Source organism: Pyrgilauda ruficollis, unplaced genomic scaffold (genome assembly GCF_017590135.1).
Source record: "Pyrgilauda ruficollis isolate IOZ18807 unplaced genomic scaffold, ASM1759013v1 scaffold915, whole genome shotgun sequence".
In the NCBI taxonomy this organism is placed as follows: domain Eukaryota; kingdom Metazoa; phylum Chordata; class Aves; order Passeriformes; family Passeridae; genus Pyrgilauda; species Pyrgilauda ruficollis.
In genome coordinates, this window is record NW_024531211.1 from 1 (window position 1) to 12,651 (window position 12,651).

The window sequence follows — 12,651 nt, forward strand, 5'->3', positions numbered from 1 at the left end:
TCCTACGAGGAGATCGGGGTGATGTTCGCCTCCCTGCCCAACTTCGCCGACTTCTACACGGAGGAGAGCATCAACAACGGCGGCATCGAGTGCCTGCGCTTCCTCAACGAGATCATCTCCGACTTCGACGCGGTGAGCCCCCGGCGCCGCCGGAATTCCCCACGGATCGGGGCGGGGCACGGCCAGGCCAGGTGGGACCGCAGCGGGGATCACGGGGAACGGCCAGGTGGGGTCACGGTGGGAATCGTGGGGAATGTTCAGCTGGGATCACGGTGGGAAATGTGGGGAATGTCCAGGTGGGATCACGGTGGGAAATGTGGGGAATGTCCAGGTGGGATCACGGTGGGAAATGTGGGGAATGTCCAGGTGGGATCACGGTGGGAAATGTGGGGAATGTCCAGGTGGGATCACGGTGGGAAATGTGGGGAATGTCCAGGTGGGATCACGGTGGGAAATGTGGGGAATGTCCAGGTGGGATCACGGTGGGAAATGTGGGGAATGTCCAGGTGGGATCACGGTGGGAAATGTGGGGAATGTCCAGGTGGGATCACGGTGGGAAATGTGGGGAATGTCCAGGTGGGATCACGGTGGGAAATGTGGGGAATGTCCAGGTGGGATCACGGTGGGAAATGTGGGGAATGTCCAGGTGGGATCACGGTGGGAAATGTGGGGAATGTCCAGGTGGGATCACGGTGGGAAATGTGGGGAATGTCCAGGTGGGATCACGGTGGGAAATGTGGGGAATGTCCAGGTGGGATCACGGTGGGAAATGTGGGGAATGTCCAGGTGGGATCACGGTGGGAAATGTGGGGAATGTCCAGGTGGGATCACGGTGGGAAATGTGGGGAATGTCCAGGTGGGATCACGGTGGGAAATGTGGGGAATGTCCAGGTGGGATCACGGTGGGAAATGTGGGGAATGTCCAGGTGGGATCACGGTGGGAAATGTGGGGAATGTCCAGGTGGGATCACGGTGGGAAATGTGGGGAATGTCCAGGTGGGATCACGGTGGGAAATGTGGGGAATGTCCAGGTGGGATCACGGTGGGAAATGTGGGGAATGTCCAGGTGGGATCACGGTGGGAAATGTGGGGAATGTCCAGGTGGGATCACGGTGGGAAATGTGGGGAATGTCCAGGTGGGATCACGGTGGGAAATGTGGGGAATGTCCAGGTGGGATCACGGTGGGAAATGTGGGGAATGTCCAGGTGGGATCACGGTGGGAAATGTGGGGAATGTCCAGGTGGGATCACGGTGGGAAATGTGGGGAATGTCCAGGTGGGATCACGGTGGGAAATGTGGGGAATGTCCAGGTGGGATCACGGTGGGAAATGTGGGGAATGTCCAGGTGGGATCACGGTGGGAAATGTGGGGAATGTCCAGGTGGGATCACGGTGGGAAATGTGGGGAATGTCCAGGTGGGATCACGGTGGGAAATGTGGGGAATGTCCAGGTGGGATCACGGTGGGAAATGTGGGGAATGTCCAGGTGGGATCACGGTGGGAAATGTGGGGAATGTCCAGGTGGGATCACGGTGGGAAATGTGGGGAATGTCCAGGTGGGATCACGGTGGGAAATGTGGGGAATGTCCAGGTGGGATCACGGTGGGAAATGTGGGGAATGTCCAGGTGGGATCACACTGGGAATCACAGGAGCATCCAGGTGGGATCAGACTGGGAAATCACGGGAGCATCCAGGTGGGATCATGGGAGCATCCAGGTGGGATCATGGGAACATCCAGGTGGGATCAGACTGGGAATCACGGGAGCATCCAGGTGGGATCGGACTGGGAATGACGGGAACATCCAGATGGGATCACACTGGGAATCAAGGGAACATCCAGGTGGGATCGGACTGGGAATCACAGGAGCGTCCAGGTGGGATCCCTGGGATCATCCAGGTGGGATCCCTGGGATCCACCCGGAGGTTCCCCCCGCGCTCCGGCCGGGACCCGCCGTGATCCCGGTGTCCGTGCCGGTGCCCAGCTGCTGGACGAGCCCCAGTTCCGCTGCATCACCAAGATCAAGACCATCGGCAGCACCTACATGGCCGCCTCCGGAGTGACGCCCGACGCCGGCGCCAACGGATTCGGAGCCAAGGTCAGGCCGGGATCCGGCCTTGGGACACCCCTGGGGACCTTGGGATTGGTCCCTTCTTCCCTGTCTCCCATCTCCGTGTCTCAGTTCTGTGATCCAACCATGTCCCATCATCTCAGTGTCCCATCTCCTGTCTCCATGTCCCATCTCCACGTCCCATCTTGGTGTCCCATCCGTGTCCCATCTCCATGTCCCATCCCATCTCCCGTCACCTCCATGTCTCATCCCAATGTCCCAGTCCATGTCCAATCTCCATGTCCCATCTCCATGTCCCATCCCAGTGTCCTATCTCCATGTCCCATCTCCATGTCCCATCTCCATGTCCCATCTCCATGTCCCATCTCCATGTCCCATCTCCATGTCCCATCTCCATGTCCCATCCCATCTCCCGTCACCTCCATGTCTCATCCCAATGTCCCAGTCCATGTCCCATCTCCATGTCCCATCTCCATGTCCCATCCCAGTGTCCTATCCCAATGTCCCATCATCCCCATGTTCCATCCCAATATCCCGTCTCTGTGTCCCATTTCCATGTCCCATCTCCGTGTCCCATCATCCCCATCCCAATATCCCCAGAAATCAAATCTATATATATTTTTAACACCCCTACCCAGTTCTACATTCCTTTTCCTTTTCCATTCTTTTTTCAGTATCTACAAAAAATATGCTGACATGAGACTGTTCTCCTGATGGTCTCCATTTTTCTTTCTAACATATTAGACTATATATTTCCAACATGTCAGCTTTCAAAAGTCACAGAGTAGCACAAGAGAGCAATGGAACTCGGTGGTTTTTGACACAGAAGACCTTTTCAGTTTATTTTCTCTTCTTGGACCAACAGTACAATACTCTTTCTATTAATTTAGTAATAAAATGTGATATGAGTAATTATTGATTAATCTATTAACTCTAGTAACACTCCTCTTTTAGAAGCAAACTGGAATGGGTAAAATAACAAGTTTCTTCAAGTGCTGCACCACAGACTCTATGCCACCTCCTGATTAAAGGGGTATAAGGAGCAAAGAAAAAACCAAGTGGCTTTCCAGGAGGAAAACACAGAGGTGAATTTTTCAAAGCCTTTTCCCACAGGATTCCAGGGAGCTCCCACCTGCCGTAGGTCGTTGAGTCCCGTCCAGATGTCGGTGGGGATGCCGGGCACGCGGCTGTTCACCAGGTCGTACACAAAGACGTTTTCTTCCCAGCTGGCAAAACAGAGCAGTACAGGGCAATCAAGAGGATAAGTCAGCAAATGGTCAGGCGTGTCCCTAAGCACTCACCCTACCACAGGACCTGTGAGCAAATGGTTCCCCTGCTTCTTACTGCTGCTGGTTATTTTCCCAGGTCTGTGCAAGAGGAGCATAGTGCTGGTGAGAGCTGGGGGAGAGGGAATAGGGAAAAAAGCCTGTGTAATCATGTTGTACTTCTATCCCTTTTTCAAGAGTAAAAAACACAGTTTGAGGAAATTTAGGGAATACTATGCCAGTTTTCCTGCCAGTCCAGGAAAGGCATTTATTTTCTATATTGCCTTTGTGTGACCTGTGCATCAGCCTGGGCTGGGCCGCTGCTGCAGAGGGATGTGTAGGCTGCAACACGAGCCTGCAGCTGACACAGAGGCTGTGGTGTGGGAATGGGACTTTGCCCCCAGTTTCCTTCCAGCCTAGGCTGTGTCAGCGTGGGATGATGTTTCTGCACAGCTCACCTGTGGATGGAGGCCAGCTTGGCTGACCTGATGCCGATGGAGAACTCGGCGCAGTAGAGGTCGGCTTCAGCCCAGGTTTTGTTGATGGGGAAGTAGCGGTAGCAGTGGCCTTCGTACTCCGTCCAGAAGAGTGGGCAGGAGTAGGCATGGACAGGCTCAGGCATGGCTGGGGGCAGAGCAGAGGACATCAGCAGCTGGTGGTGAGACAGCTTGGCCAGGAAGCTGAGCAGGTGATGGAGGCAGCAGTGCCCAGCCCTGCTCTCCCACCTCACCCAGGCAAATAACCACCAAACACACACAGGGAAAACCCAGCTGCTGCAGGAGCCGTGCAAAAGCTTGCAGAAGTCAAAACACGTTTTAAACGAGTTGTGGGTTTCTCAGTTTCAGCATCTGCCTAAATCAGGAGGGACATTCCAAGCTGGCTTGACATAATTTCAGGCAGAGGATGCTTAAAATAAAGGCACTGACATTTGCTACTGGGACAAGCGAGATAAGGGTTCCTCTTGTCTCTATCAGCACCACTGGAGCCACTGTGCTGGGAGGGGAACTGACAGTTCCATGTCCCATCTCCATGTCCCATTATCTCCATGTCCTGTCCCAATGTCCCGTTCCTGTCCCATTTCCATGTCCCATCTCTGTGTCCCATCATCTCCGTGTCCCATCCCAATGTCCCGTTCCTGTCCCATTTCCATGTCCCATCTCCATGTCCCATTATCTCCATGTCCTGTCCCAATGTCCCGTTCCTGTCCCATTTCCATGTCCCATCATCTCCATGTCCCATCATCTCCGTGTCCCATCCCAATGTCCCGTTCCTGTCCCATTTCCATGTCCCATCTCCATGTCCCATCATCTCCATGTCCCATCATCTCCATGTCCCATCCCAATGTCCCGTTCCTGTCCCATTTCCATGTCCCATCTCCGTGTCCCATCATCCCCATGTCCCATCCCAATGTCCCCACTTCCATGTCCCATCTCCATGTCCCATTATCTCCATGTCCTGTCCCAATGTCCCGTTCCTGTCCCATTTCCATGTCCCATCTCCGTGTCCCATCATCTCCGTGTCCCATCCCAATGTCCCCAAATCCATTTCCCATCTCCGTGCCCCATCATCTCCATGTCCCATCCCAATGTCCCGTTCCTGTCCCACTTGCATTCCCATCTCCATGTCCCATCATCTCCATGTCCATCATCTCCATGTCCCATCATCTCTGTGTCCCATCCCAATGTCCCCAGATCCATTTCCCATCTCCGTGTCCCATCATCTCCATGTCCCATCCCAATGTCCCCATCCCCACGTCCCACCTCCATCCCCACGTCCCACCTCCCGTCCCGCTGTCCCGTTTCCCAGCTCCCGCCTCCCGGGACCCTCGGGAGGTGGCCGATTCCCGGGATTTCCGCGCAGAAGGATCCACGCTCGGAGAAGGAGCGCTGGCAGCACCTGGCCGACCTGGCCGACTTCGCGCTGGCCATGAAGGTGACGCTGATGAACATCAACTACCAGTCCTTCAACAACTTCATGCTGCGCATAGGCAAGTCCGGGAGGGAACGCCGGGAATGCCGGGAATTCCGGAACGTTCCGGGCGTGATCCCTATCCCTCTGGGCAGGGATGAACAAGGGGGCGGTGCTGGCCGGGGTCATCGGGGCGCGCAAGCCCCACTACGACATCTGGGGCAACACGGTCAACGTGGCCAGCCGGATGGAGTCCACCGGAGTCATGGTATCCCATCTCCGTGTTCCATCATCCCCATGTCCCATCCCAATGTCCCGTTCCTGTCCCATTTCCATGTCCCATCTCCATGTCCCACCATCTCCATGTCCCATCATCCCCATCCCATCCCAATGTCCCGTTCCTGTCCCACTTCCATGTCCCATTTCCATGTCCCATCTCCGTGTCGCATCATCCCCATCCCAACCCAATGTCTCCAGATCCATGTCCCATCTCCGTGTCCCATCATCCCCATCCCATCCCAATGTCCCGTTCCTGTCCCATCTCCATGTCCCATCATTCCCATCCCATCCCAATGTCCCCAGATCCATGTCCCATCTCCATGTCCCATCATCCCCGTGTCCCATCCCAATGTCCCCATCCCCACGTCCCACCTCCATCCCCACGTCCCACCTCCCGTCCCGCTGTCCCGTTTCCCAGCTCCCGCCTCCCGGGACCCTCGGGAGGTGGCCAATTCCCGGGATTTCCGCGCAGAAGGATCCACGCTCGGAGAAGGAGCGCTGGCAGCACCTGGCCGACCTGGCCGACTTCGCGCTGGCCATGAAGGTGACGCTGATGAACATCAACTACCAGTCCTTCAACAACTTCATGCTGCGCATAGGCAAGTCCGGGAGGGAACGCCGGGAATGCCGGGAATTCCGGAACGTTCCGGGCCTGATCCCTATCCCTCTGGGCAGGGATGAACAAGGGGGCGGTGCTGGCCGGGGTCATCGGGGCGCGCAAGCCCCACTACGACATCTGGGGCAACACGGTCAACGTGGCCAGCCGGATGGAGTCCACCGGAGTCATGGGCAACATCCAGGTGGGACCGCGCGGGGAATCTTGGGAATATCCGTGGGGAACGTCCGCGTGGGGTCACAGCCGGGATGACTGGGAATATCCGGGTGGGGTCATGGTGAACATCCAGGTGGGACCTTGCTGGGAATGAGGGTGGGAACATCCGGGTGGGATGGGGGACATCTGGGTGGGGTCACACAGGGAACATCCAGCTCATCTCCCACTTTCATGTCCGTGTCCCATCTCCCATTTCCATGTCCCTCTCTATGTCCCATCTCCATGTCCCATCCCCACCTCCCGTCACCTCCATGTCTCATCCCAATGTCCCAGTCCATGTCCCATCTCCATGTCCCATCTCCATGTCCTATCCCAATGTCCCATCATCTCCATGTTCCATCCCAATATCCCGTCTCTGTGTCCCATTTCCATGTCCCATCTCCTTGTCCCATCATCCCCATCCCATCCCAATGTCCCGTTCCTGTCCCATTTCCATGTCCCATCTCCGTGGATGGGGGACATCTGAGTGGAGTCACAGCAGGAATAACTGGGAATATCTGGATGGGATCGCCCTGGGAATGCTGGGAATATCCAGGTGGGATCAGACCAGGAATCTTGGGAGTTTCCAGGTGGGATGGGGAACATCCAGGTGGGGTCTTGGGGAACATCCAGGTGGGGTGACACCAGGAATGGGGGACATTCGGGTGGGGTCACACAGGGAACATCCAGGTGGGGTCACGTTGGGAATCTTGGGAATATCCAGGTGGGATCATGGGCAGCATCCAGGTGGGGTCACAGTGGGGATAATTGGGAATATCCGGGTGGGATCACACCAGGAAGCTTGGGAACGTCCAGGTGGGACCTCACCAGGAATGAGGGTGGGAACATCCAGGTGGGATGGGGGACATCTGAGTGGAGTCACGGCAGGAATAATTGGGAATATCGGGATGGGATCACCCTGGGAATGCTGGGAATATCCAGGTGGGATCAGACCAGGAATCTTGGGAGTTTCTACGTGGGATGGGGAACATCCAGGTGGGGTCACGGCAGGGATCTTGGGAATATCCAGGTGGGATCGTGGGCAACTTTGAGGTGGGACCTCGCTGGGAATGAGTGTGGGAACATCCCGGTGGGATGGGGGACATCTGGGTGGGGTCACATTGGGAATCTTGGGAATATCTGGGTGGGAGGGGGAACATGCAGGAGGGATCATGGGGAATATCCAGGTGGGATCAGACCAGGAATCTTGGGAATATCCAGGTGGGATCACCTCGGGAATCTTGGGAATATCTGGGTGGGAGGGGGAACATGCAGGAGGGATCATGGGGAACATCCAGATGGGATCATGGGGAACATCCAGATGGGACCTCGCCGGGAATGAGCGTGGGAACATCCGGGTGGGATGGGGGACATCCAGGTGGGGTCACACTGGGAATCTTGGGAATATCGGGGTGGGGTCACCCTGAGAATCTGGGGAATATCCAGGTGGGATTACCCGGGGAATGTTTGGAATATCCAGGTGGGATCACACTGGGAATCTGGGGAGTATCCAGGTGGGATCACCTTGGGAATCTTGGGAATATCTGGGTGGGATGGGGAATATCCAGTTGGGAGTCACCCCAGGAATCTTGGGGACATCCAGGTGGGATCACACCGGGATTTCCTTGGGAATTTGGGATGCTAGGAAGTGTCTCCTTTCACTTTTCCATCCCCAAATCCCATAAAAATCCCTGGGGATGGATCCTGAGCGTCCTTGACCCCAGAATCCTGGAATTCTTGGGATGGGATCCATGGACCTTCAATCCCATCCCATTCCAATCTCACAATCCTGGGATTTTCCAGCCTTTCCTTGGACACTCCCAGCGATCCTCTGGGAATTCCACCCCACCCTTCCCCACCCTCCCAGGAATTTCCGCTCCTTCCTCGGGAATTTCCCCCTCCACATCCGGAGGGGGAAATTCCCGTTTCTCTCCGAGCTTCCCCCGCTTTTCCCACCTCCCGTTTCCCAAGGGAACATTCCCAGATTCCCGTTTTTTTTTCCCCCGGCAGGTGGTGGAGGAGACGCAGCAGATCCTGAAGGAATACGGATTCCGCTTCGTCCGCCGCGGCGCCGTCTACGTCAAGGGCAAAGGCGAGCTCCTGACGTTTTTCCTGAAGGGCCGCGAAAAACCGGGATCGTTCCTCGGATCCGCCGCCGTCCCCCTGCCCCACCAGGTGCTGGAGAATTCCTGAGGATTCTTCGGGAATCTCCACCGGGATCCGGAACCTGACCCCCTCGGCACGGCCCCTTCCCGGAGGTTTTTTTGGGGGTTTTTTTGGGGTGGGGGTTTTTGTTCCCTGTGGAAAAGAGGGAAAGGCGGATCCGGGGTTTTCCCGCCGTGGGAATTCTGGACTCGGAGCGGTGGCGGCAATTCCAGGAGATCCAAACTCAGGGATGGTTGGGAAGACTCCGCGTCTCTTCCGCGTGCCGGGAGCGGGAGCAAATCCGGGATTTTCCCGAAAATTCCTCCCGAATTCGAGAGCTCGGGTCCGGCTTGGATTTGGGGAAGGACGGGAGTTGTGTATTCCAGATCCATAAATTTTATCGGAGAACCGATGGGTTTTTATTTGTGCCCTGCGGCCGGGATCGGGATCAGGAACGGGATTGGGATCGGGATCAGGAACGGGATTGGGATCGGGATCAGGAACGGGATTGGGATCGGGATCAGGAACGGGATTGGGATCGGGATCAGGAACGGGATCGACCCCCTCGGCACGGCCCCTTTCCCGGAGGTTTTTTTGGGGTTTTTTTGGGGTGGGGGTTTTTGTTCCCTGTGGAAAAGAGGGAAAGGCGGATCCGGGGTTTTCCCGCCGTGGGAATTCTGGACTCGGAGCGGTGGCGGCAATTCCAGGAGATCCAAACTCAGGGATGGTTGGGAAGACTCCGCGTCTCTTCCGCGTGCCGGGAGCGGGAGCAAATCCGGGATTTTCCCGAAAATTCCTCCCGAATTCGAGAGCTCGGGTCCGGCTTGGATTTGGGGAAGGACGGGAGTTGTGTATTCCAGATCCATAAATTTTATCGGAGAACCGATGGGTTTTTATTTGTGCCCTGCGGCCGGGATCGGGATCAGGAACGGGATTGGGATCGGGATCAGGAACGGGATTGGGATCGGGATCAGGAACGGGATTGGGATCGGGATCAGGAACGGGATTGGGATCGGGATCAGGAACGGGATTGGGATCGGGATCAGGAACGGGATTGGGATCGGGATCAGGAACGGGATTGGGATCGGGATCAGGAACGGGATTGGGATCGGGATCAGGAACGGGATTGGGATCGGGATCAGGAACGGGATTGGGATCGGGATCAGGAACGGGATTGGGATCGGGATCAGGAACGGGATTGGGATCGGGATCAGGAACGGGATTGGGATCGGGATCAGGAACGGGATTGGGATCGGGATCAGGAACGGGATTGGGATCGGGATCAGGAACGGGATTGGGATCGGGATCAGGAACGGGATTGGGATCAGGATCAGAATCGGGATGGGGATGGGAATTGGGTTCAGGATTGAGATTGGAAGTGGAAGCAGAATCAGGAACGGGATTGGGATCAGGATCAGAATTGGGATCGGGATTGAGATCCAGATTGGGATCAAGATCAGGATCGGAATCTGGAGCGAGATCCAGATTGGGATTGGAATCGGGATCAGGATCGGGATCAGAATCAGGATTGGGATTGGGATCAGGATTGGGATTGGGATCAGGATTGGGATTAGGATCGGGATCAGGATTGGGATCAGGATCTGAATCATGATTGGAATCAGGATTGGGTTTGGGATTGAGACAGGGATTGGAATCGGGATGAGGATCAGGATTAGGATCGGGATTGGGATCATGATCGGAATTGGGATCGGGATTGGGACTGGGATGGAGATGGGAATCGGGATCGGGATTGAGATTGGAAGCAGAAGCAGAATCAGGATCAGAATTGGGATCAGGATGAGGATTGGAACTGGGAACAAGAATGGGAACGGGAACGGGATTGGGATCAGCATCAGAATCAGGATTGGGATTGGGATCAGGATCAGAATCAGAGTTGAGATCGGGATTGGGATCAGGGTCAGGATTGGGATCAGAATTGGGATTAGGATTGGGATCTGAATCGGGATGGGAATGAGGATTGGGATCCGAATCGGGATGGAGATGAGGATTGGGATCCGAATCGGGATGGAGATGAGGATTGGGATCGGGATCAGGATCAGGATTGGGATCAGAATCGGGATCAGGATGGGAATTGGGATAGGGATGAGAATCAGGATCAGGATTGGGATGGGGATCGAGATTGGAAGCAGAAGCGGAATTGTAATCAGGATCGGGATCGGGATCAGAATAGGAATTGGAATCCGAATCAGGATGGGTATGAGGATTGGGATTGGGATCAGAATCAGAATAGGGATTGAGATTGGGATCAGAATCGGAATCAGGATTGGAATCAGGATCAGGATTGGGATTGGGATCAGAATCGGAATCAGAATAGGGATTGAGATAGGGATCAGAATCGGAATCAGGATTGGAATGAGGATCAGGATTGGGATTGGGATCAGGATTGGGATTCCTTCTGGGAATTCCACGGGAATCCCGGGAATTCCTCCTCCTCCTCCTCCTCCTCGCCTTCCGAGGGTTCTCCCCGCCGGAATTCCAGCCGGGAATTCTCCTCCGACTCCTCCTCGGCCCCGTTGGGGTAAACCTTGACCGGCCTCCTCTTGCGCCCCACGGGTTTTCCCCACCGGAAGTGCTCCATGGAATACGAGCGCTTCCCGTCCTTCCCCGGCTCCCCGGAGCGCCGGGAAAAGCCGGGAATTCCGGGCTCGTTCCCGGATTTCTCCTCCTCCTCCTCCTCCTCCCGTTTCCCGGGCTCGCTGCCGTTCCGGCGGCCGAACTGGTTCCAGCGGAAGTGGCTCATGACGTAGCGCCGCAGGCTCTCGGAGAGCGGCTGGAATTGCCCGTTCCCGGGAGAAAGGGGAGATTCCAAGGAAATCTGGCGCACACCTGGAATGGAGGAATTCCCAAATTTTGGAATTCTGGGGTGGAATTCCCACTTTTTTGTGATCCTGGTGTTCGGGACAATTTGGGAATGGGGGATTTGGGAGCCTCTGGAAGCGGAAAAATTGGGAGATTCTGGACCCTCTGGAATTTGGGAATTCCCAAATTTGGGAATTCCCTGGAAAACCAAAAATTTTGGAAGAATCTCGTGTGGGGACGGATTTGAGAATTCTCAAATTTGGAAATTCTGGGATGGAATTCCCACTTTTTGTGATCCTGGGAAGAGTTTGGGACTGGGGGATTTGGGACCCTCTGGAAGTGGAAAATTTTCGGCAAATCTCAAATTTGGGAATTCCCTGGAATAAGGCAAGGAATGGGAATTCTGGGACGGAATTCCCACTTTTCTGTGATCCTGGATTTCGGAATAATTTGGGAATGGGGGATTTGGGACCATCTGGAAGCAGAAAATTTGGAATTCTGCACCCTCTGGAATTTCCAAATTTGGGAATCCTGGGATGGAATTCCCGCTTTTCCTGATGTTGGGAGCAGTTTAGGAATTTGTGATTCTGGACCCTCTGGAAGTGGGAGAATCCCACGTGGGGAGGAATTTGGGAATTCCCAAATTTGGGAAATTTTTTTGATCTTTGGGATTTTATCCATAAGAATCTCCAGGAAAATTCCCATTCCCAAATCCCGCCAATTTTTTGGATTTTCAGGATTTGATCCCAAAGAATCTCTGGGAAAATTCCCAAATTCCCCCATTTTTGGGGATTGTTGGCATTTAATCCCAAAAAATCCCTGGGAAAATTCCCTTTCCCACCCCTCCTCTCCCATTTCTGATTACCCAAAATCCCAAATCCCCAAAATCCCAAATCCCCAATTCCAAATCCCAAACCCCAAATCCCAAATTCCCAATTCCCAATTCCCAAACCCCAAACCTTTACCAAGATGCCGGCATCGCTGCTGCGCTCCCGGCACTGGGAATTCTCCCAAATCCCAAACCCCAAACCCGATTCCCCAAAATCCCAAACCCGAGATCCCAAACCCCAAACCCTAATTCCCAAACCCCAAATCCCAAATCCCCAAATCCCAAACCTCAAACCCCAAACCCCAAAGTTTACCAGGATGCCGGCATCGCTGCCGCGCTCCCGGCACTGGGAGTTCTCCCAAACCCCAAATCCCAAACCCCAAACCCCAAACCCCAATCCCAAACCCCAAATCCCAAATCCCAAAATCCCCAATCCCAAACTCCAATCCCCAATTCCCAAACCCCAAATCCCAACCCCAAACCTTTACCAGCACACTGGCGTCGCTGCCGCGCTGCCGGCACCG

The 12,651-nt window shown here is 55.0% G+C and overlaps 2 protein-coding genes across 2 annotated transcripts; one reads left to right on the forward strand and one right to left on the reverse strand.

The window, feature by feature from the left end:
* Positions 1–6: 6 nt before the first annotated feature.
* LOC121365255 (adenylate cyclase type 3-like) lies at positions 7–8,871 on the forward strand. The gene is made up of 7 exons (XM_041489289.1): positions 7–132; positions 1,984–2,097; positions 5,196–5,322; positions 5,399–5,511; positions 5,995–6,121; positions 6,198–6,322; positions 8,344–8,871. Exons 1-7 carry the CDS (start codon positions 22–24, stop codon positions 8,524–8,526), a joined length of 900 nt encoding a protein of 299 aa, XP_041345223.1. The 5' UTR covers positions 7–21; the 3' UTR covers positions 8,527–8,871.
* Positions 8,872–10,876: 2,005 nt separating this feature from the next.
* On the reverse strand, positions 10,877–12,482 carry POMC (proopiomelanocortin; the record flags this gene model as incomplete). Its single annotated transcript, XM_041489288.1, has 2 exons — positions 10,877–11,325; positions 12,425–12,482. Coding segments are annotated over 2 exons (507 nt in total), but the record flags the coding sequence as incomplete, so codon positions are not given.
* Positions 12,483–12,651: the final 169 nt, after the last annotated feature.

Coding starts and splice junctions, on each gene's coding strand:
- LOC121365255 (XM_041489289.1), top strand. CDS start 22: ATGTTCGCCTCCCTGCCCAACTTCGCCGACTTCTACACGGAGGAGAGC. Junction 133..1,983: donor TCATCTCCGACTTCGACGCG/GTGAGCCCCCGG, acceptor GCCGGTGCCCAG/CTGCTGGACGAGCCCCAGTT. Junction 5,512..5,994: donor TGGAGTCCACCGGAGTCATG/GTATCCCATCTC, acceptor ATTTCCGCGCAG/AAGGATCCACGCTCGGAGAA.